The sequence below is a fragment of the Oryx dammah genome, unplaced genomic scaffold (genome assembly GCF_014754425.2).
Source record: "Oryx dammah isolate SB20612 unplaced genomic scaffold, SCBI_Odam_1.1 HiC_scaffold_13, whole genome shotgun sequence".
Lineage (NCBI taxonomy): Eukaryota > Metazoa > Chordata > Mammalia > Artiodactyla > Bovidae > Oryx > Oryx dammah.
Genome location: NW_024070197.1, coordinates 5,074,375 through 5,098,313, shown reverse-complemented (window position 1 = coordinate 5,098,313; position 23,939 = coordinate 5,074,375). Strand labels below are relative to the sequence as shown.

The 23,939-nt window shown below is 40.1% G+C and overlaps 2 protein-coding genes across 3 annotated transcripts in view; one reads left to right on the top strand and one right to left on the bottom strand.

The window, feature by feature from the left end:
• The window catches only part of LOC120871946 (zinc finger protein 420-like), a 719,570-nt gene that overhangs the window by 533,064 nt on the left and 162,567 nt on the right, over positions 1 to 23,939 (bottom strand). The window lies entirely within an intron of this gene.
• On the top strand, positions 1,259 to 18,317 carry LOC120871960 (zinc finger protein 836-like). Its single transcript, XM_040252042.1, has 4 exons — positions 1,259 to 1,638; positions 1,777 to 1,823; positions 7,388 to 7,514; positions 13,491 to 18,317. The coding sequence occupies exons 2-4, from the start codon at positions 1,809 to 1,811 to the stop codon at positions 15,182 to 15,184; spliced, it is 1,836 nt and encodes a 611-aa protein (XP_040107976.1). The 5' UTR covers positions 1,259 to 1,638; positions 1,777 to 1,808; the 3' UTR covers positions 15,185 to 18,317.

The window sequence follows — 23,939 nt, the reverse complement described above, 5'->3', positions numbered from 1 at the left end:
GCTCAATCTTCTTAATGGTCCAGCTCTCACATTCAAACATGACTACTGGCATGTAGGTAGATGGCAAGTGCCAGTTTGTAGCTGACAAAGAGTAACAGAGGGGCCTTGGATCAGCGGTGGGGCAGGGGCACCAAAGGAGAGGCACTTCACACAGAGTGGGGTGAGAGGATGAAAGAGCTGGACACTTGGGCTGCAGAGCAGCATGGTGCTGGAAGAGAAGGAGGATCAAGTGTGACCACAAGAGGAAGCGAGAGCAGGAAGGATGCGTCACAACCTGGGGTGTCAGAGCCGGGGGAGAAGGGGAGTGAAAAAGGGAGAGAAGGGGTGTAACTGGAGGGCAGAGAGGGAGCAGCGAGGGGCAAGAAAGAGGCAGAAGCACAGATGGAGGACCGTCAGAGAGGGTGCAGAGACCAAGCATCTCGAGGGGAACAGTTTACAGAGGGGGCAGGACAGGTGTGAGGGAAGAAACAGGAACAGCAGGAGAGCAGAGGGGAAGAAAAGAGATAAACCGACTAAAATGGAAACACCTAGTAGAGCAGGTGGGTAGTGGGAACTGGATGCAGATGGACGGTGAGTTGTTTGTTGTGGATAAGTTGTGATACATGATTTATTTTAGAATGTAATAAAATGTCTCTAATTGTACAGATGAGGATGAGAATTGCAGAACTTGTGTCTTGTGCATTCTGTAATTCTTCATATCAGAGGATAACTTGTATTTGCAAGCCCTGTTTAGCCAGGGGGCTGCTGCTGCTAAGTCACTTCAGTTGTGTCCAACCCTTCGGGACTCCATGGACTGTAGCCCGCCAGGCTCCTCTGTCCATGGGATTCTCAAGAATACCAGAGTGAGTTGCCATGCCCTCCTCCAGGGAGTCTTCCGACCCAGGGATGGAACCTGCATCTCTTAAGTCTTCAGCATTGGCAGGCAGGTTCTTTACCACTAGCTCACCCTGTGGTTTGATTCACTCAGTTGTGAGTCGCCCCCTTCCCTTTGCTTGACATGGGGCACAGGAGTAGGAGAGGACAAGTGGGGCAAGAAATGATTGAATCTGTCACTGCATGGTGCCTTTTAAAAGGAACATTGAGGACTTTCCTCGTGGTCCAGGGGTAAAGGATCTGCCTGCCAAGGCAGGGGACATAGGTTCGATCCCTGGTCCGGGAAGATCCCACATGCCATGGGGCAACTAAGCCCGTGTGCTGAAACAAGAGAAGCCACCACGATGAGAAGCCTGCACACCGCAACTAGAGAAAGCCTGATCACAGCAACGAAGACCCAGCATAGCCAAAAAATAAGTAAATAAAAAGTCAATTAAAAAAAAGGAATATTGAGAATGCTCCTTTTTGTGATGGACCTACTTTTCTTTCTTATATCTTTACATATAATTCTTTTTGTAGCTTGGAAAAATTTCAGTTTATTCAGTTTCTGCTTCCCTGGAAATGATCATTAACTTTTGTTAATAAGCTTTGGTGCTTTTCTATAATCAAATCATTCTCTAAATAGTAATATAATACATTGTGAAATTTTTAGAACCCTGATACCACAAATATTAGATGATAAAAATTCATTCTTTTGAAAATGTGTTTCAGGGTTCTTGGAGGCCTGCTTGCTTTCTCTGGAAAAAGATCTGGAAAAGCTCTTTGGTATGTAATAAATAATTTTAGACCTTTTTGGTGAGTACTTGGTAAAGTTGTCAATGATCTTTTATATTAACAGACAAATCCTAGTTTTACCAATTAGTCTAATATTTTGTTTTCTCCCTTTTTGTGTGTCCTGCTAAGAGGAAGAGGAGGAAACAGAACAGGAGTCAGGAATGGCTCTTTCTCAGGTAAAGTCATATTTTCAGCCTGTCCTTCAAATGTCCTTTTTTGGATTCTCTATTCTTCCCTGGCTCCAAAGTATCCTGCCTGACACTTGTACATTCATCCTCTTTTTCAAGAATATTTTAGCTGTTTGCTGGTTCTTGAGATTCCCTATGAATTTACGAATAATTTTTTTTTTCTTTAACTGCAAAAAATGGCATAGGAGTTCCTTAAATCTGTATACTGTGCCTCCTGCAGTAGAAGCCTGGAGTCCTAACCACTGGACCACCAGGGAAGTCTCTCTTTGGGTCTTTTTTTTTTTTTTTTTTAAAGAAAATTTTACAGTGAAATCTTATTGGCTTGATTTTTGTAGTTTGCTATTTCCACGGAAAGAAAATGTTATATGTTTTTAATCAGCTCAACTGCCTCTTAATTTCCATTGAAAAATTATAGGGGTATACCAGGTCTTGCTGGGTTGCAAATGAAGGAATTTTTTTAATCATATGTTTTTATTTGCGTTTTTAATATTTATTGGTTTGGCTGCACTGGTCTTAGTTTCGGCATTGCAGGATCTTCAGTTTTTGTTGCAGCATTCAGGTTCTTTAGTCGCAACATGCAGCTCTTCATTGCAGCGTGTGGGATCTAGTTCCCTGATCAGGGATGGAACCTGGACCACCTGCACTGCGAACATGGGGTCTTAGCCACTGAACCATCAGGGAAGTCCCGTACATTTTTTAAAATTTATAATTGGAGGATAGTTGCTTTGCAATGTTATGTTGGCTTCAGCCATACAAGAATGTGAATCAGCCATGGGTATACATATATCCCCTCCCTTGGGAGCCTCCCTCCCACCCTAATTTGGCCATTTTAAAAGCATAAAGTTCCCACTCCAGGGTGTGTTTCTATTTATATATATCTCCAGGGACTTTTGTTTTAAAGTTTAGTACTTTTCAGTGTAGAGGCCTTACACCTACTTGTCTGATCTTTTACCTAAGTTTTCCATAGGATTGTTCTCTCATTTTCTGTCGAAATGGTTCATTGTGTGTAGCTAGAAATGCAGTTGATTTTCATGTGCTGATATTTTATGCTGCAACTTTTCTAAATTTTTTCAAAAATTTTATTTTGTTATTTATTTATTTTTGACTGTGCTGGGTTTCCTTGGCTGCACTGTGTTTTTGTTGCTGCAGCCAGGCTTTCTCTAGTGCAGGCGGCGCAGAGCCTGTTCTTTAGTTGCAGTGCTCAGGCTTCACAAGGCGGTGGCTTCTCTTATTATGGAGCACATTTGAGCATTACCTTGTTAGCATGTGAAATGAGTGCAGTTGTACAGTAGTTTGTACATTCTTTGGCACTGTCCTTTGGGATTGGAATTAAAGCTGACCTTTTCCAGTCCTTTGGCCACTGCCGAGTGTTCCAAATTTGCTGGCATATTGAGTGCAACACTTTCACAGCATCATCTTTTAGGGTTTGAAATAACTCAGCTGGAATTCCATCACCTCCACTAGCTTTGTTTGTAGTAATGCTTTCTGAGGCCCACTTGACTTCACGTTCCAGAATGTCTGGCTCTAGGTGACTGACCACACCATCGTGGTTATCCAGGTTGTTAAGACCTTTTTTGTATAGTTCTTCTGTGTATGCTTGCCACCTTAATCTCTTCTGTTTCTCTTAGGTCATTGCCATTTCTGTCCTTTTATTGTGTTCATCCTTACATGAAATATTCTATCTCCAATTATCTTGAATAAATCTCTAGTCTTTCCCATTCTCTTCCTCTATTTCTTTGCATTGTTCACTTAAGAAGGCTTTCTTATCTCTGCTTGCTGTTCTCTGAAACTCTGCATTCAGTTGGGTATGTCTTCCCCTTTCTCCTTTGCTTCTTGCTTCTCTTCTTTGCTGAGCTCTTTGTAAGCCCTGCTCAGACAACCACTTTGCTTTCTTGCATTTCTTTTTCTTTGGGATGTTTTTGGTCACTGCTTCCTATACAGTGTTACAAACTTCTGTCTATAGTTCTTCAGCCACTCTTGTTTACCAAATCTGATCCATTGAATTTATTCATCACCTCCATTATATAATCATTAAGGGATTTGCTTTAGGTCATACCTGAATGGCTAGTGGTTTTCCCTACTTTCTTCAATTAAAGTCTGAATTTTGCAATAAGTAGCTCTTGATCTGAGTGATAGTCAGCTCCCTGTCTTGTTTTTGCTGACTGTATAGAGCTTCTCCATCTTTGGCTGCAAATAATGTAATCAGTCTGATTTCAGAATTGTCCATCTGGTGGTGTCCATGTGTAGAGTTGTCTCTTGTCTTGTTGGAAGTGAGTGTTTGCTATGACATTCTCTTGACAGTGCATTCTCTTGACAAAATTCTTTGTTAGCCTTTGCCCTGCTTCATTTTGTACTCCAAGGCCAAACTTGCCTGGTACTCCAGGTATCTTTTGACTTCCTACTTTTGCATTCCAGTCCTCTGTGAGGAAAGGACATCTTTTTTTGGTTCTAGGATGTCTTGTAGGTCTTCATGAGACCCATTTGACTTTAGCTTCTTCAGCATTAGTGGTTGGGGCATAGACTTGGATTACTGTGATATTGAATGGCTTGTGTTGGAAGTGAACAGAGATCATTCTGTCCTTTTTGAGACTGCACCCAAGCGCTACGTTTCAGATTCTTCTGTTGGCTGTGTGGGCTGCTCCATTTCTTCTAAGGGATTCTTGCCCACGATGGTAGGTATGATGGTCATCTGAGTTAAATTCACCTGTTCCTGTCCATTTTCATGCACTCTTGCCATCTCCAGGTTGACCATGTTCAATTTACCTTGATTCAGGGACCCAACACTCCAGGTTCCCACGCAGTATCGTTCCTTATAGCCTCGGACACACTTTCACCACTAGACACATCCACAGCTGAGCATCATTTCTGTTTTGTCCCAGCTGTTTCGTTTTTTCTGGATTTATTAGTACTTGTCATCCACTCTTCCCCAGTAGCATATTGAACACCTTCCAACCTGGGGGAGACAAGATTTAGAGAACACAAGCCCTCCTCACACCCTAGTTTTATCAGAGACTCCACCTTTGAATCACTGTTATAAAACCCTTCATCAGATCCTCCTGGGTTGATGTTAGATGTGTACATATTTATAATTATTATAGCTTCCTGGCAAATTTACCCTTTTCTCATTTCATGATGTATTTTGTGTGTCGTGTTAGTTTTTTTCCTTAGGTTATTTTGTCTGATATTGTGCAGTAAATCCCTGCTCTCTTAAGGACTGGATGTCTTTTTCCGTCCTTTTACTTTCGGACTTAGATTTGTGAATGTTCACAGTTCCAGCTCGGATATGCTGTGTGTCTGGCTCCCACTCTGTTTTCCTCTCGTCACCTCCTCTGTTGGTCCCTGCTCAGGCACTCTGTACTGAGGTGAAAGGCAGGACCCCTGCCCAGCCCCCTTAACTGCACTGTCACTTCGGTACGAATTCATCAAGTGTTTCCTTCTGATCATGATGTTTGGAGAAATATTCTTTCTTAATTACAATATATTTTTTCCGTAACTTTTCTAAGTTCAAGTCAATGTTTTAGGAGTCAGTGTTTACAGAAATAAATACTGTGTTTTAAATTGTATTTATATATAGGTATTCCATAGAAGCTGTAGTTAACATTTCCTGCTTTTTTTCCTGTTGGTACCATTTAGCACAGGTGACTCTTTTGTTGTTCCAAAAAATGCTGAAATTCACATATATAAAACTGATGATAAAAAAATCATGCAAAAATATGTCCCGAGGGGATGGCCAGTTAATTCCCTCTATTTTATATATAGCAGCAAGTGTGTATATTTATTCCCAACCTCCTGGAAGTCTCTTTAACTGTTGTCTCAAATTTTCTTTATGTTGATTGATTTATCCTCTCTATCCTTATTGTTTACTTATTGCATACCGAATCCTGCACAGACTGTTGGGAGTAGAATAGTGAATTCTATGAACTCACTCTTTTCTCTTAAGGAGTTTCAGGCTAGTTAGGGAATACATAAGGGTGTCCTGTCCCTCCTGGTTCATTTGGGTCTTACCATTCCAGTACATTCTTGATGGAATCTGACTGCAAACACTGAACTCTCCTCTGTGGGCCAGGAACAACCCCCAAAAATGAGGGATGGGGGCTTCCCTGATGGTCCAGTGGTTAAGACTCTGCACTTCTACTGCAGGGGGGCAAGAGTTTCATTCCTGGTTGGGGGAGCTAAGATGCTGCATGCCGTGCCGTGAGGCCAAAAAAAAGAAAAATGAGGGCTGGGTGGGAATAAGTAGATAAACACCCAAGCTCCCTCACCCCTCTGTGGAGGCAGTTCTGAGGTTGTTTCACAGACTCTCAGAGCATGTCCATCCGCATAGAGCTCCAGTTGCCCATGGCTGCAACTTTCTCTTCCTCACTGGAACTTTCTGGAATGTTCCTTTTTGGAATGATGCTGCTGGATATTTCTGGAAAGATCTCTCAAATTATTTGCACTTAAAAAAAAATGTCCCTAGACAACATCTCTCATTTCAGTTATTTCTGCATTTGTAATACACATGTGTCCATAAGTTAGTTCATGGATCTGCAAGTCCTTGGTTTTGATAAGACATCATAATTTTAAAACTATGTACTGCATTTTTTTGTAGCTGAAATTATATCATAAATATATTCTGTGGCCTTGCATTTTTTCCTACACTCTCCTGTTCAAGGTTCAGATAACAGTAAGATTACTAACATGTTATGTGTATGTGTTTGTGCACCCACATCTGTAATGATCTTTTATTGCCTTCCATGTTGTTTCCTTTGACCTTATTTCAAGTTTTCTCAGGGAACCCTCTATCAGTGTGCTTCTAGTGCTCTTTAATTTTTTTTCTAATGCTCTTCTCTTACTTGAGTTTTTGCTTCTTTATCTTGAGTTCAAGACCTCATTCTCCTTAATTGAGGTTCCTGTTCTATGATTACTTAGCTTCTTGAACTAAGTAGAGTTTCTCCAGATGTCTCTGTAGGATGACATATATCTTTTTCTACTGAGCTATGATGTTGATTTAAAAAAAGTTCATAGCCATAAAGCATTTAGAGTATTGCTTAGCATCTTTGAAGTATTCGAACACCTTTAGTCATTGTAATCATGGTTTAAGATTTTGACTTTTTTTTTATTTTTTTATTTTTATTTTTTTTTGACTTTTTTTTTAAAGCACTGTTGACTCTGTCATTTCTGATTCCATCACTCATAGTGTAGCTCATCTAGATACTGAATAGCAAGCAGTCAGTGTGTAACAAACACATACTCTAACACTTCTGGAGAAACTACTCATTATTAAATCTTATTTACATGTATTTCATGTAGTGTCCACAAAAATGGACATTGATTTACCTCCACATTGAACATCAGTCATCCTCCACATTGGTTAGAGGTTATCATAATCTCTGGGTAAAAGCATAAGGAATTAAAATTAAAGGCCCATAATTTCCTCCAAATAGCTTTACATGGATCTGTCAGAATATTACTTCAACTGAGTTCATCCTTACCCCTCTCTCCTCTTCTCCTTTTGTGTGAAAATAAGAGCTCTCCTCATGGCCCCTTGGTGAAATGTGTTTTCATTTCAGGCACAGCTGACCTTCAAGGATGTGGCCATAGAGTTCACTCAGGAGGAGTGGGAATGCCTGGACCCTGCTCAGAGGGCCTTGTACAGGGACGTGATGCTGGAGACCCTCAGGAACCTAGTCTCCTTGGGTGAGGATCACTTCCCTTTGAAGTTGGGATCTGCCCTGGGGTATCTCTGCATTTCCCACTGTGTGCCTCTTGGGAGCCCTGGTTTTACTTGACTGATCTGAAATCCCTGTTGATTCAGACATGAAGAGCTTTAGGACGCAGCCTCAGGAGTTTAAATCTACCTTTTCCTCTGACGATCTGCCCACTTCATGATACATCAGGAGTTGTTCCAGAGCTTTTGTAGTTGTAAAGCTCAATGGAAAACTTTTAACCTACCCATTTTCCTGTTTCCTACCCATGTGCTTTTGATTCAGGAGTTTTGGGAAAAGAGCTATGTTTCTTCACATTGTACTGTTACCTCTATATTCAGAAGGAGGTAAACAGCAGGAGAATTTTGAAAATATTTTTCTATTCCTCTCTGTATTCCCATCAATCCTCAGTTGAGCAAGGGACTAGGATTCTGGCAAAGCCACAGCAAGTCATGTGTCATATGTGGAGGTATTTCTGTTTCTTATTTGAATATTTTACCCACCTTGTAACAAGACAAAAAAGAGTCCTGGTCTGTGGAGGGTATGCCTTTGAGGGTATAACAGGTCATATCTTGGAAGGGCCGAGGGGAAGCTTCATTATTAATAGTGTGTGCAGACTTTTCCCCTCGTCAGAGAATTCTATGGAAAGTACAAACATTTACTTCTTTTTTTTTTTAAACATTTACTTCTTATCTGAACTCTCATTGGAAATTTCTCTTCTGTGTAACTTATCTATGGGATGGGTTTCCTGGTTGACAGATTATTTTGAAAAAAAGTAGAGACATTACTTTGTCAACAAAGATCTGTTTAGTCAAGGCTGTTTTTCCAGTGGTAATATATGGATGTGAGAGTTGGACTATAAAGAAAGCTGAGCACGGAAGAATTGATGCTTTTGAACTGTGGTGTTTGGAAAGACTCTTGAGAGTCCCTTGGACTGCAAGGAGATCCAACCAGTCCATCCTAAAAGAGATCAGTCCTGGGTGTTGATTGGAAGGACTGATGTTAAAGCTGAAACCCCAATACTTTGGCCACCTGATGCGAAGAGCTGACTCATTGGAAAAGACCCTGATGCTGGGAAAGATTGAGGGCAGGAGGAGAAGGGGACAACGGAGGATGGGATGGTTGGGTGGCATCACCAGCTCAATGGACATGGATTTGTTTGGGTGGACTCTGGGAGTTGGTGATGGACTGGAAGGCCTGGTGTGCTGAGGTTCATGGGGTCGCAAAGAATCAGACATGACTGAGCGACTGAACTGACCTATTCATCATATATTGTAATCTTTTTCCGCTGCTGCTGCTAAGTCACTTCAGTCGTGTCCAACTCTGTGTGACCCCACAGACAGCAGCCCACCAAGCTCCCCCGTCTCAGGGATTCTCCAGGCAAGAACACTGGAGTGGGTTGCCATTTCCCTCTCCAATGCATGAAAGCGAAAAGTGAAAGTAAAGTCGCTCATATAGAAAATAACCACTTCATGCTATATTGATATGATCTGCATATTCTATGATACGAAATAAGAAATATCCCCAGAGACTGGCTGATAAATCTTTCTGGGTGTTTTTCTGGTTTTGAGCAATGTCACAAAAGCCTGTCTCAATGGCATCGTGACAGTGATATTCACATGTGCAATAACCATCCCCTTACATTCTCAGCAAGCAGTATAGGGATTTCTCTTCAGGATAACACTGTCCAAGTTCCCATTCTCATTTGTGAGGCTGTTTTGTAAACTGTTACTGATGCCATCTTTTGGTCACCTGTGTGTCATTGTTCTTTTACATCAACAGCTAAGTTTAAAACATCTAAATTAGAGAACTTATGAAGTGGAATGATACTTTCAATAGGAACCATAATTCATTTTTTGTTTAATAGCCTGTCCTTCCCCCATCAGGTGGTCCACATCCTCTTGTTGAACATGGGTGGGGATCCCCTTGGACCACATACACAAGAATTTATTTCTCATGCCACTGTTGTATGCCGCTGGTCTTTGTGCTAATACCACACTGCTTGGATTAGTTTTGGTTTCTGAGACTTTTAAAAGTAATTGTGAAACCTCCAACTTTGTTCTTTTTAACCTTGGTTTTTCTGTTGAATGTCTCTTTAAAAAAAAGAATTATTTGTCTGCACCAAATGTTAGTTGCAGCATGTGGGATCTAGTTCCCTGACCAGGGATGGAACCCAGGTCTCTTGCATTGGGAGTATGGAGTCTTAGCCACTGGACCACCAGGAAAGTCCTTCAGTGTCTTTTGAGGTTGCATTTGAGTCTTAACAATGGATTTATCTATTTAAGACACACTATCAGGGTTTTATTAGGGATTGGGTTAAATCTGTTGATTACTTAGAGGAGATCGGAGTTGTTCAGGGTGGTATGGCCTTGGACTATTGATTACTTAGAGTAGTATTTACACCCTGATCATGTTTATTTCTAGTCCATAAACTTGAGATGTCTGCATTAATTTGTGTCCTTTGGGATATTTTTCAGCAGTTTTTAGTTCATAGAGAATATATCTTTGCCTTCTGTAAAATTTTGCCAAGTACTTTAGTTTTTTAATAATATTTTAAATGGAGTTTTCTGAATTTCCTTCATGATTTTTTTATTGTTAATATATAGAAACAGTATTGACTTTTGTTTGTTGGTTTTGTATATTGTTGTTTTTCTGAGTTCATTCTTTTTTTTTTTTTTCGCCAACTACTCAAGGTATGTGTATTGTTTTTTTTTTTTTTTGCCTTACCATGTGGCTTGTGGGATCCTCGTTCTCCCAACAGGGATTGAACCTGGGCCCCTGACAGTGGAAGTGTAGAGTCCTAACCACTGAACTACAGGGAATTTCCTGGGGTGTTTTACGTATTCAAACATTTCATTTTTCAGAAGAGATGGATTTGCTTCATTTGCTCTTGGGATTGGTTATATGTGTTTTTCTTATATCTACATGTTCTTGGTAGGAATTTCTGTAGTTTTTCTTTTAGAAGTAGTGCATACATCTTTGTTACATTCCTGGTCTTAGAGGAAAAGGTTTAAATCTTTCCCCATTGATTATGATATTAGCTGTGGGCTTTTATTACATGTCCTTTATTGTGTTTAGGTCACTTTTTTCTCTTTCTAGTGTTTACTGAGTGTTTCTATCATGTTTTTAGCATTTCTGCCTGAGGGAACCTCTGGGAATGGGGAGACTTGTGCCAGTTAACTCTCAATGCAATGTAAGGAGGAGGAGGGAAGTTGAAGGCCAGGAAATTGTCATGAACTTTCCTATGTTTTTCTGTCTAGTGTTTTAGGACAAGTATTTGCTTGGGTGCTGCCTCTTCTTGATTGGTTTGTTGAATTTTCCCCAATTGCTTTTTGTTTATTGTTTTTAACTTGGTTCCCTCATGGGTAATGGGTGCCTATGGTTTACTGTCCTGCTGACATCACTCCCTCATGGTTCGGTTTTTCTTTGCAGAGTTTGTGTTAAGAAATTTAATGATATGACTTTCAGTATTTAGACAGGCTAGCTAAAAGAACTACTGTCATGCTTAATAACAAGGGATGTTGATGTAAATATTTTATATAACCAAAGTATGTTATGTAATTAACATTTTAGTTAGTACCATTTTTTCTTTCTTTACTTACTTAACTATTGTGATCATATCCTGAAATTGCTCAGCCTTCGGCAAACACTTTCTGCTATCTTTTTTTCCCGATACAAGGTGTTCTCGCCTAGCCAAGAGATCTTCATTCCAAAATCACAATCTCCTTCCTTTACTTTGCTCTGTTTGTGTGTGCACAGAATGAACTGATTCATTTCCTTCTGATAGTCTTCTCCTGGTTTTCACTTCTGCTTTCTGCTAAGATCATTATTGCACAGTCTCCTGAAATATTTTGTATGTGTTTATTGAACATATGCATGGAAATACAGTCATTGGAATACTCAGTGTGCATAGCAAATAGTATAGTAGATTGGAAGTTAATTTCCTTCTGCAGTGTTTAAATCTCATGTGGTTCTTTCCCATACTCATACTATAATTCCCCTAGTTAAAAATGGACCAGTAGTATACTATTGCTAAGCCAGTTCTTTTAAGATCAATATTTTAATTGTCCTCACACAGTTATAATCACCACAGATGTGCTCCTACATATGCATATACATATACCCTGAGCTCCACTCAGTCTCTTCCTCAGTTCTGACCTTTCTTTATATGATCCCTTGGAGTGGATGAAAAGGCATGTTTAAGTTATTCTCCTGAACTTCCCAATTTCCACTGTACTCTTTCACCCACCCCTCCACCTTCCACATTACTCACACTGTAAAAATAACACCTCTGTATATTGATCAACTTTCTCATGACCCAACCTAAATCACTGTGTGCAGCTGTGACAACTCAGAAACCATTTCCAGGAGGGGTGGCTGAATCCCCTTAGTAGTTACACAGCCCACTTCTTGCATCTTCCTTGAAGTTTTCTTCTAAGCTTCTGGTATTTGTTGCAGTATTTTGTAATATACTGCTTGGATGAGGGTCATGTTTAAGAATATATTGTCTCAGTCTCTAGGTCACAGTTCTCATCATGGTTCTCACTACTTTCTGTGTCAGTTGGGGTCATGTACATAAATCTGTGATTCCACTTTCCTTACTTGAAAAATTGTGATGATTATACTCAAGCCTTTAAAAAGAAATAGTATTTTTTTTTGTCTTTTGGTTTTTGTGTTTGATTTTTGGCCCCACCGTGCTGCTTGTGGGATCTTCCTTCAAGGAGTGTAACTTTGGTCCATGGCAATGAAAGTACTGAGTTCTAACCACTGGACTACTCTTAAGTTCCCAGAAATAGTGCAGCTTTTATATTAAGTCAAAATGTCTTTTGTGTAAGAAGATGCATGAATAGTCTAGCATGTTTATTATGCTATCCCTTTTTTGCATTATACATTGTATGCTTTTCTTTTCAATTTGTTCTCAGCAATATGGTGTATCAACCTCGTTAAAGTAAATTCACAAATTGCTCACTCTTTATTACATACATTTTGGAGCCAAATAACTGGATATATTAGGGCACTGCAGAATTAGGGAATTGCTCTATTTAATGGCTGTCAATATAAACAGAGAATATTTCATTTACTAATCTTTAATTTTGATTTACAGAAGGTGGCCTTTCTGAATGCTGCTTCATGGGTACATAGTTTTACAGGAAGTACTTAGAAGAACATTTGTTTTTAAAAAAACTTTTTTATCATATGCACCATTTTCTCTATTCTTTGTATCCCAAGTTGAAACTACCACTCATTGAGATTATTCATTGAATAAGTTAGTTTTGGATTATTTACTGTTACAGTAGATTTTGTCTGGTTTTTAGCATTCATTTGCATTAAACAAGTATGCCCAATATATGTATAATATTCTTTTCCCCTCAGTTTTGAGGCACCAGTAGGTATGTTTACTGCTAATTGGTATGTGCTTTGGTGTCATGGTTGAAAATTACACTTTCTTGGATTGGTAACAAAAGTTTCTCCAATGTGAGTGTTCTTATTATAGGTTGTTTGAAAATTTGTTGTTGTTGAGTTGATAAGTCAGTTCTGTCTCTGTGCGACCCTGGGAATTTAGCACACCAGGCTTCCTTGTCCTTCACTGTCTCCCAGAGTTTGCTCAAATTCATGTCCATTGAGTCAGTGATACTAGGTAACCATCTCATCCTCTGCCGCCGTTTTCTCCTTTTCCCTTCAGTCTTTCCCAGCATCAGGGTCTTTTCCAATGAGTTGGCTCTTCCCATCAAGTGGCCAAACTGTTTGAAATTTAGGTGCCCTAAAATTAAGTAATATTATTGCAGATCAGTTTACCTTTAGTAAAGAATCATTCCATTTGTGTTTGAAACGTTTTTATATCATGGTTGGCAGTTTTCATAACTCCTTTTTTTGTAAGTACTAGTTTGGTGTAATATCATGTTTAACATGAAATATTTATTTATGAGTTATAATAAGTGAGATACTTACAGTTTTTTGTATCTTGTAGATATCTCTCATATACTTGTGATCGAGAAATTACAACTAAATGAAAAAACTGATAGAGGAGAAGAATTCCAAACAATGATATTGGGAAGACACGAAAGGAATAAAATAAAAAATTTTTACCTCAGGGAAATCCAGGAAAATATATATAACTTTGAGTCTCAGCCAAGAGATGAGGCAAGAAATTACAAAATAAAGCCTATAACACATAACAAAAATCTCACTGATGAGAGAGAGGAACATGGTAGAAGTATTGCGGGAATCAAGCCTATTGAGAACAGGCTTGCATTAAGCTTTTGGGATGACCTGCATGTTTACAAAAGTGAAGAGAAGATTGATGAATTTAATCAAGCTGACAAGAGTATCAATATTAGTGCTTCATTTTCACTACTTCAAGGAATTTCTCTCCTTGTCCAAACCAACATTTCTAATTCATATGGGAATGATTTTATGCATCCTTCAATAGTAAGACAAGACCAGAGCACACACGTGGAATGCCCTTACAAATATAATCAGAGTGGCCAAACCTTTCATCAGGGCTTGAGCGTTACCCAACATCAGTTTATCCATACAGAAGAGAACATGTTTAATTGCGATGTGTGTCGCAAAGTCTTTAGTCGACATTCAGACCTTGCTATTCATCAAACAATTCATACTACAGAGAAATCTTACAGGTCTAACAAGTGTGGCAAAACCCTTTACCATGGCTTGCACCTCACTGGGCATAAGATAATCCATACGAAAGAGAACTTATATAAATGTGATATATGTGAAAAAGTGTTTACTCAAAGTTCATACCTTACAGTTCATCAGAGAATACATACTGGAGAGAAACCATACAAATGTAATGAATGTGGCAAGGTGTTTAGTCAGAATTCATACCTTGCAAAACATCGCAGAATTCATACTGGAGAGAAACCTTATAAATGTAATGAGTGTGGCAAGGTCTTTCATCACAAGGCCAACCTTGCAAGTCATCAGAGACTTCATACTGGAGAGAAACCTTACAAGTGTAATGAATGTGGGAGAGCTTTTAGTCAGAAAGGAAACCTTGCAAGTCATCAGAGAATTCATACTGGAGAGAAACCTTACCAATGTAATGAGTGTGGTAAGATGTTCAGTAGTAGATCAACCCTCGTCAGTCATCAAGTCATTCATACTGGAGAGAAACATTACAAATGTAATGAGTGCAGCAAAACCTTTTATTTTGGCTCACACCTCAAACAACATAAAATTATCCATTCAGGAGATAAACCATATAAATGTGATATCTGTGGAAAAGTATTTGGTCAAAATTCATACCTTGCAGTTCATCGGAGAATTCATACTGGGGAAAAACCTTACAAGTGTAAAGACTGTGGCAAAATCTTTAATCACAGCTCGAACTTCAAGAGACATCAGATAATCCATACAGGACAGAAATTATGTAAATGTGATATATGTGGCAGAGTCTTCAGTTTTAATTCATATCTTGCAAGGCACCGAAGGACTCATACTGGAGAGAAACCTTACAAATGTAACGAGTGTGGCAAGGTCTTCAATCGGAATTCAAGTCTTGCAATTCATCAGAGAATTCATACTGGAGTTAAACCTTACAAATGTAATGAGTGTGGCAGCTGCTTTAGTCGAAAGGCGTACCTGGCAAAGCATCAGAGTGTTCATGTAAAAGGGAAACCTTTCAAAAACAAAGACTGTTGAAAACCTTTCATTAGATCTCAACTGTCACTCCACACCAGGTAATACATACAGTGGGGAAATCATTTAATGTGATATATGTGGGACTGTCTTCATTCATTCAAAATTGACACTGTATATTCTTGGGAAATTCATAGTGGATTGAAATTTGCACATGTCATGAGAGTGGCAAAGCCTTGCCATTACATAATCTGCACTAGGCCGAAACTAGAAAAATGTTGAATGTCTCAAAGTCTCCAGTCCACAAAGTCTCCAACCTTAACATGAACTGAAGTTTCATGTTGGAGAGAAACCTGACAAATATTATGATGAGTTTCAGAAATCCATCAGTGTACTTTGAAACCTACCTTTCCATCAGGTAATCCACATTGATGACGAACATTAAGGATGTGTTTTAATTTAACTGATGTTGCCATCTTAGACTTCACTGAAAATATCATCTTGGAGAGAGAAATCAGATAAGTATGTTTAGTTGACCTTAGACAAGGAATTCATTCACCAAAGATTTCTTTCTGGAGATTATTACCTCACAAATGCCAGGAATGGGCAAAACCTTTACTTGGGGCTCACATTCTACCCATCATCAAATAATCCATGCTGGATAGAACATTACAGATGTAATGAATGGGGCAAAGTTCCAAATTAGTGCTCACTCACGACTTAATATTATAATATTTATCCTAGAGAGAAACCACACAAATATAATATGTGTGGCAAGGATTTTATCCAAAGATAAGATGAGGGAGATACTGGAGTCCCTTAAATGCAACAAATATGGCAAAATCTTTACCTTGAGTTCAAGTATGAGGCAACAATGGAGAGTCCATTGAAGAGAAACCCTACAGACATATGAGTAGAAGCTTTATCCTAACTGCACAATTCACCAGACTTCTCATATATGTCTTTTGAGAGAAACCACACAAACTAATATGTGTGCTAAGGCTTGTACCTGAAGATGAAACCTTAGAAACATAGAGGATTTAGTTTGGAAAGCAATGTTTCACATGTAATAAATGTTGTAAAAAGTTTTTGTCAAGTAGCTCCACTTTTGATGTAATGATAGAATTCATACAGGTTAGAAACTATGGCAATTTACTGAATGTGAAAAGAATTTTATGAAATGATGCATCCTGAGGTTTCATCACAAAGCTCATGCTACTGGGGATAATCCTTACAAATGTAATGAATTTGGTGAATTTTTCACACAATTCTTAAATTAGCCTACATATCAGAGAATCCATAATAGGAATAAGTTAAGGCTGTAGTTCTCCCAAGAGTAATGAGATTGTTATGTACTTCAGAGTCATTAGAAGTCACAGAATGTTAAAACTTAGGAAATGACGTGTATATCACATACAGAAGAATATATGTGTAAATGGCCAAGTATCTAACCGTGTAAATGTTCTATTGAGCTTTCTTGAAGACCACATTACTATTTATGTCTTTCAATCTTAATTTTGAAGTCTGTTGATCTTACACCTTCATTATAGGCCTTTGATGATGGTCTCTGGAAGGAGTCAGTAGGTGAAGGAGGTGGCTTCATTAGGTGTGGTTCATTCACATCCGTGTTCCCTGGAAAAACAAGGACCCTGAATTACCAAATTCAGTAGTGTGTCAGTTAGCATCAGGAAGGGGCTCTAGAGAATAGTGTAAAATTGCTGTTGCTCATCGTGCTTGTTATGTTCATGGTCCATGGATTGATCACAGTGGACAGAACCCTCTACTACGTGACTGTGAGCAAAGCAGTAAGGACATTAAGCGGCTTGACTATTCATGAGAGGAAGAGGACAGGTTACTAGGGATGGATTATGTGGTAGGAACAGTGCCCAGAACAAGTTGGTGGTTTTCTCCATTGCATGGGAATAAGTGTTATTTGCATCTGTGTGTTTTGTTTTGGCCACACCATGTGGCATGCATGATCTCAGTTCCCTGGCCAGGAATCAAGCCAGTGCCACCTAGAGTGGGCACACAGAATCTTAGCTACCGGACTGGCAAAGAAGTCCCTGCATCTGTGTTTAATAAGACATTCTTAGGAATTGAAGGGAGAGCAGTTTATCGGAGAGGAAAAATTTAATTACTGGGTGAAACTTACAGTTTGAACATCTAGTTTGTCTCAAAGGAAGGCGCCCTCAGGCTTTAAAGAAAAAAGTTTGTCCAGACAGGCTGAAAAAGAAGAGGTTTTTCCTGAGCATTAAAAGGTTTCAATAGTCAAATAGCAAAAAAAAAGGAGTTGGGAATTCCTTGGTGGTTCAGTTGTTAGGACTTAGTACTTTCATTGCCAAGCTCACAGGTTCAGTCCATGGTCAGGAATCTAAGATCCCTTAATCCCAGAAAAAAATTTTTAATGGAGTCAGACTTCATAAAACGCTGAGGCAGAGCCCTCTTGCCTACCAACTTATGTCCCTCACAAGTGTCCTATATTAATAAGTCTACTTCTTGCCCGTCACTTTGCTTCTTGCTGAATTCCTTCTGTGCTGAAACAAAGAACCTGAGCCTCAGTAAGTCCAGGCTCCAGATACTGAAACCCCCACCAGGTGGGAGATACTAAGCCTGCTGCCCATCAGCATGTAGAACCCAGAGCAGTTGGAGCCAGAAGATTTATGCTGCTAACTGCCACTTACCTCACCACCAGCCAATCGAAGAGTTCACGAGCTGATCACACCCACTTTGCACTATTACTATAAAACTCCCTACCCCCTCTTTTGAGACACACAGTTTTGAAGGCATTAGCCCACTGGAGCCCCTTTGCTTGGCAAAGCAATAAAGCTATTTCTTTCTACTTCATTCAAAAAGAAGGGAAAAAAAAAACAATGCTTATTTCTTAAATTCCTGGCTTTCTGACTTGGAAAAGCACATTTATGTTCATGCTAATAATTTATTAACATTTCTTTTCCACAGCATACACATATTCTGTTGTTTAATATGATTCTTGAAGATGCTTGTAAAACTAATCTGTTGGAGATATTTTTACCCTAGTTTAGTAAAATCTTTGGAAATGTTTATTAGATAATATAGTGAAATAGTTTACTCCAGCAATTTTCCAAGTGTTCTTAAAATTTCAGTTTCAAATTAGGCTAATATGCAATGTGTTACATTGTTTACTTTTCTACTGTAATAAAAAGTGTTTTCAGTTTTCCTTAGCAATATTTTTTCTGCTATGTGTATTTGTCCTGTTTTATCACAAGGGATTACTGGGTTGTTTTGGGACTCCTATGATGTGATAATGCCTGTAAGTCCATGACAGGTACAAAGTAGATGCAGTGTAAACATGAAGAAAAACAGTTACTTTGGGGCTATAGTTCAGTGAAAGAACTGGCATGGCAAAAGGGTGACATGAAATCTTTTTGTGGGACACCCAGCATCCTCATAGAATTTGTTTGTAACCAAGAATAATGTATTTGATAAGTGATCTTGATTTTGATTTGTATTTTTATTTGAGCTTCATTGCTTCCAGGATCTTAGTTCCCAAACGAGGGATTGAACCTGGGACCTGCCAATAAAAGAGATGAGTCATAACCACTGGGCCACCAGGGAATTCCGATTTATATTACCTTTGATAAGAATTCTTTGATTCATTTCTAATATTTTATGATGAATTTTTTAATCTTCCCACGGATTGATCATTTTACTTTTTTCTATTTTTCCAATTTTGTTTCCCACTAATTCTGGCCTTATAAATCGAGTTGACAAGTGCTTTCTCCTTTTCTTAAAAATAAATCATAGAATTACTGGTAATTCTTTTTAAAAATTTTGATAGAATTGTCAAATGCCATTGTTGCAAGTTTTTAAGATTACCTTTTGTAAAGGAAAGCCCCTGAGACTGCGAGGGAAAGTGAAGTGGAGACATTTATTACTCAAATTCTGGTGGAGATTCATGGTATAGCTGGAGGGAACATGTAAGAAGTCCTGCAGGGTCTTGGCAGAGCATGGTACATATACCTTTATTAGGATCCATAGATGGGTTGTTTGAATGGGATTGATCAATTCAAACTCAAAAGAGTAAGAATTGCTAAGCTTCAGTCAGGGGAGGGGAGTCATATCTAAAGAACAAAAAGGGGAAGGCAGATGGTGATGGGGAGTCATATCCTGTGTCTGGTGTTACTTAGAACGTACTGTCAAGGGAAGGGGCAATGTCAGTTCAAGAGCCCTGCAGGGCACTTGTGGTTAGTCACTCAGTCAGGTCCAACTTTGTGACCCCAGGGACTGTAGCCCGCCAGGCTCCTCTGTCCATGGGGATTCTTCAGGTGAGAATACTGGAGCGGGTTGCCATGCCCTCTTTCAGGGAATCATCCCAAACCAGGAACTGAACCCAGGTCTGCATCGCAAGTGGATTCTTTACTGTCTGGGCCACCAGGGAAGCTGGCAGAACAGTAGGCTACACCAAATACACCAGCACTCATATGATGGAGGTGTTTAAGCTTTCACAATCACTGTCTCTGCTTTTAGGTTTCTTAGACGGTGGGCATTTTGAAGTTACAAATTTATATTGCAATTCAAAGCAATTACCCAAATATCTTTCACATAGGTGATTTGTTGTATGTTATCAGTTTCGTGGAATTGGTGCATTTCATCTTAAATCATGTATACTTTTTGTAAGAGTTCCTTTCTATCCTTTTCATGTCTGCGTGTTCTGTAGTAATATCCCCTATTTTATCTAATATCAGTAATTTTATTTAGTGTAAACAAAGGAGCGTTAGGGGCAAACCTATTGCCAGTAGGTTTTATTGAAGCCATTTTCAACTTGTTAGGGAGATACATATTAGCTTCCCACCTAAGTAGTCCACACAACGGTAAGCTCTTACTCAAAAGTTAACAGACCATTTTGAGGATATGAGGAGGAATCATCTCTCCACCGCCCCTTTGCTGGCTGCATAGAACTACCGCCACTTTCGCACGCCCTTCGCCGGTAGTGCACTGCCAAGGTCCCGCCTCCGGAAGCCGGGCTTCTAAATTCGCGCTTGCGCAGTTTCTTACGGAAACGGAAGTGCGGAGCCCACTGAATGTCGGACCGTGCAGGGTAAGCATTTCCTCTCGTGGAGATTTGCGCTGCGAGGCCCCCCGACTTTAGTGAAACCTCAAGTGTTTTCGGAGTGACTAGGGATCTGAAATTTCAGCACCCGGTCCTCCGCCCCAAGTAAAACGAGTAGTCCCCTTACTGGTCGGGTATTTTGGGTTTAAATTCGTTTCGAGCTTTGTCCCTAACCTTGCCTTTCTGCCTTCGGTGTACGTAAATGCCTCCCTTCGCTACATTATCCCCTTTACAACTCTTTGCTACCTCAACCCTCATGTAAAGTCCTCTTTTGTGAGGTCCTTTTACGCCCCTCACTTCCTAGCTTAGCCTCTCGCCCCTGGACGGCAGCGCTTCCCACCCAACCCGGGTAGAGGCCAGCTCCTCAACCTCAACCTGGACTTGGTGAAATCGTTTGTGTCTTTTTCCACGAAGGGGTGCTGAAGAGCTCCGTGCCAGAGTCCTTTATATCTCATCTTTTTCGACAGGCAAAGTGGTAGATAAGTGATACTAGAATAGGACCCCTTGTGAGGCTAACAGGTGGGCGGGCGAGAGGGTGCCGTGGCCTGAGGACTTACTGGGCTACAGTTTGAAAAGGGAAAAATGGGGAGGAGAAGACCTTTCTTGTCTTTCTCGAGTAGACCTTTTGCTTCCGTCTTCAGCCCCTCCTCCAGGTTAGGCAATGGAGTTTTCTTGTTCCTGCAAGATCAAGTTAGATCCACAAATTACTGCTTTTTATGTGTGCAAAGAGAGTGTCCTAACGTAATGAACTCACTGGGCACAATGTGGGTTTCATGCCACCATTGTTTTATTGTTTTGTGGCTCATCTTGTGCTCTGTTGTGTGGGTTTATTGCTCGGTAACCCTGCTAGGTTTTGTGGTTAAGCAAAACTGATGTCTTGTGTAATCATTGACTTATAGGCATCTCCCTTATTTTTTCTACTGACAATGCCCTTAGTAGGGATAAACTTTTCTTTTCTAAGTTTATTTATTTGGCTGTGCTGGGTCTTATTTGTGGCATGTGGTATCTAGCTCCTTGACCAGGAATCAGATCCAGGTCCCCTACATTGGGAGTGCAGAGTGCTAGTCACTGGACCACCAGGGAAGTCCCTGCTTTAACCTGCTTTATCCTTTTACTCTTACCACTGACCTGGAGACTCCACCCCTCTCCTGAGAGCTCCCTCCCTCCCAGCCCCACTGTCTTCCCTTCTCAGCCTGGTCTGTCAGCCACTTAGGCCTCCCCTTCATTGGGAGCCTTTCCCCACCCAGGCGGAGGTGACCTGGGGCAGCCATGTGACACATAGTGTTCTTCTATGTGTCACAAATTCCACCCGATGGACAGCCTTTTCCTGTAGGCAGGCTTCCTATTCAATTGCCATCCCTGTAAATATGTAGGGGACCAGGAAAAGCAGAGAAATGAACAACTGAGAGAACTAGAAAAACTGGGAACAAGAAAAGAATGAGGAAAAATAGCTAGGAATAGAAAGGGTGGCTGAAGGACTTGTTAAAAGAGTAAAATGAAAGCAGTTAAGCATTGAAAATACCAGGTGAATAAAATAAGTAAAATTTTAAAAAGATGGTTCTCCACTGATAGGATCTGTCAACTTAAAAAAGCACAATGTGAGGTTTCCAAGTAAACTTTTATTTGGGGTAAAATGAGGACTGCAGTCCAGGAGACAGCACTTCACATAGCTCTGAGAAACTGCTACAAAGAAGCAGGGGGAAAGGTCAGTATATATGTGAAGGGGGAATACATGTAATCAAGCACATATTTTTTCCAGAAGATTTCTACTTTTGTGAAGCTTTGCTAATCACAAGGAACAGTCATCACCATGAAGGATTTTAGTGCTTTTCTAGATATGGGGAGATATAAGAATTGGGCTCATAAAATTGGCTCCTAAAAGTATCTGTCTGAAGACCTGGGCTTCCAGTTTTTCCTGAGCACAGAGTGCCTCATTTCTGTTCTCCATCCTAAAGACCTTTCAGAGGGTATTGAAGATCAACACCTACAAAAGCACATGATTTAATAATTGTAGAAGTAGGTAGGTAGATTGTTGTTCTTCAGTCCCTAAGTCGTGTCTGACTCTTTTTGAGTCCATGGACTGCAACACATCAGGCTCCCTGTTGTCCACCATCTTGCCAAACTCATGTCCATTGAGTCAGTGATACTAATTGTCTCATCCTCTGCCACCTCCTTATCCTCTTGCCTTCAGTCTTTCCCAGCGTCACAGTCTTTTCCAGTGAGTTGGCTTTCGCATTAGCTGGCCAAAGTACTGGAGCTTCAGTATCTGTCCTACCAATGAATATTGAGGGTTGATTTCCCTTTGGATTGATTGGTTTGATCTCCTTGCAATTCAGGGGACTCTCAAGAGTCTTCTCCAACATCACAGTTCAAAAGCATCAATTTTTTGGCCCTCAGCCTTCATTATGATCCAGCTCACACTTCTGTACATGACTACTGGCATGTAGGTAGATGGCAAGTGCCAGTTTGTAGCTGACAGTAACATAGAGGGGCCTTGGATCAGCGGTGGGGCAGGGGCACCAAAGGAGAGGCACTTCACACAGAGTGGGGTGAGAGGATGAAAGAGCTGGACACTTGGGCTGCAGAGCAGCATGGCGCTGGGAGAGAAGGAGGATCAAGTGTGACCACAAGAGGAAGCGAGAGCAGGAAGGATGCGTCACCACCTGGGGTGTCAGAGCCGGGGGAGAAGGGGAGTGGAAGAGGGAGAGAAGGGGTGTAACTGGAGGGCAGAGAGGGAGCAGCGAGGGGCAAGAAAGAGGCAGAAGCACAGATGGAGGACCGTCAGAGAGGGTGCAGAGACCAAGCATCTCGAGGGGAACAGTTTACAGAGGGGGCAGGACAGGTGTGAGGGAAGAAACAGGAACAGCAGGAGAGCAGAGGGGAAGAAAAGAGATAAACCGACTAAAATGGAAACACCTAGTAGAGCAGGTGGGTAGTGGGAACTGGATGCAGATGGATGGTGAGTTGTTTGTTGTGGATAAGTTATGATATATGATTTCTTATTTTAAGAATGTAATAAAATGTCTCTAATTGTACAGATGAGGATGAGAATTGCAGAACTTGTGTCTTGTGCATTCTGTAATTCTTTGTATCAGAGGATAACTTCCATTTGCAAATGCTGTTTCTCCAGGGGACAGTGATTTGATTCACTCAGTTGTGAGTCATCCCCTTCCCTTTTCCTGACGTGGGACAGAGGAGCAGGGAGAGGATAAAGGGGGCAAGAAGTGATTGAATCTGTCACTGCATGGTGTCTTAAAAGGAACATTGAGAGGTTTTTTTTGTGATGGGCTTACTTTTCTTTTTTATATCTTTACATATTATTTATTTTGTAGCATGGAAAAATGATTTAGTTCGTTCAGTTTCTACTTCCCTAGAAGAGGGACATTAAGTTCTGTAACAAGCTTTGCTGGTCTTATATAATCAAGTAATTCTTTTCTAAATGTTAATATACTGTGAAATTTGTAAAATGTTGACCCACAATTATTAGGTGATAAAAATTCACAAACTGTTTCTTTTTGAAATGTGTTTCAGATATCTTGGAGGCCTGCCTGTTTTCTCCTCTTTCTCTTTTGTATTGGAAAAGCTCTTTGGTATGTAATAAATAATTTTAGACAGTTTTGCTGGGTATTTGGTCAAGTTATCAATGGTCTTTTATATTAACAGACAAATTTTTTCCTAGTTTTACCAGTTAGTCTAATATTTTGTTTTCTCCCTTTTTGTGTGTCCTGA

Coding starts and splice junctions, on each gene's coding strand:
- LOC120871960 (XM_040252042.1), top strand. Junction 7,515..13,490: donor CAGGAACCTAGTCTCCTTGG/GTGAGGATCACT, acceptor TGTATCTTGTAG/ATATCTCTCATATACTTGTG.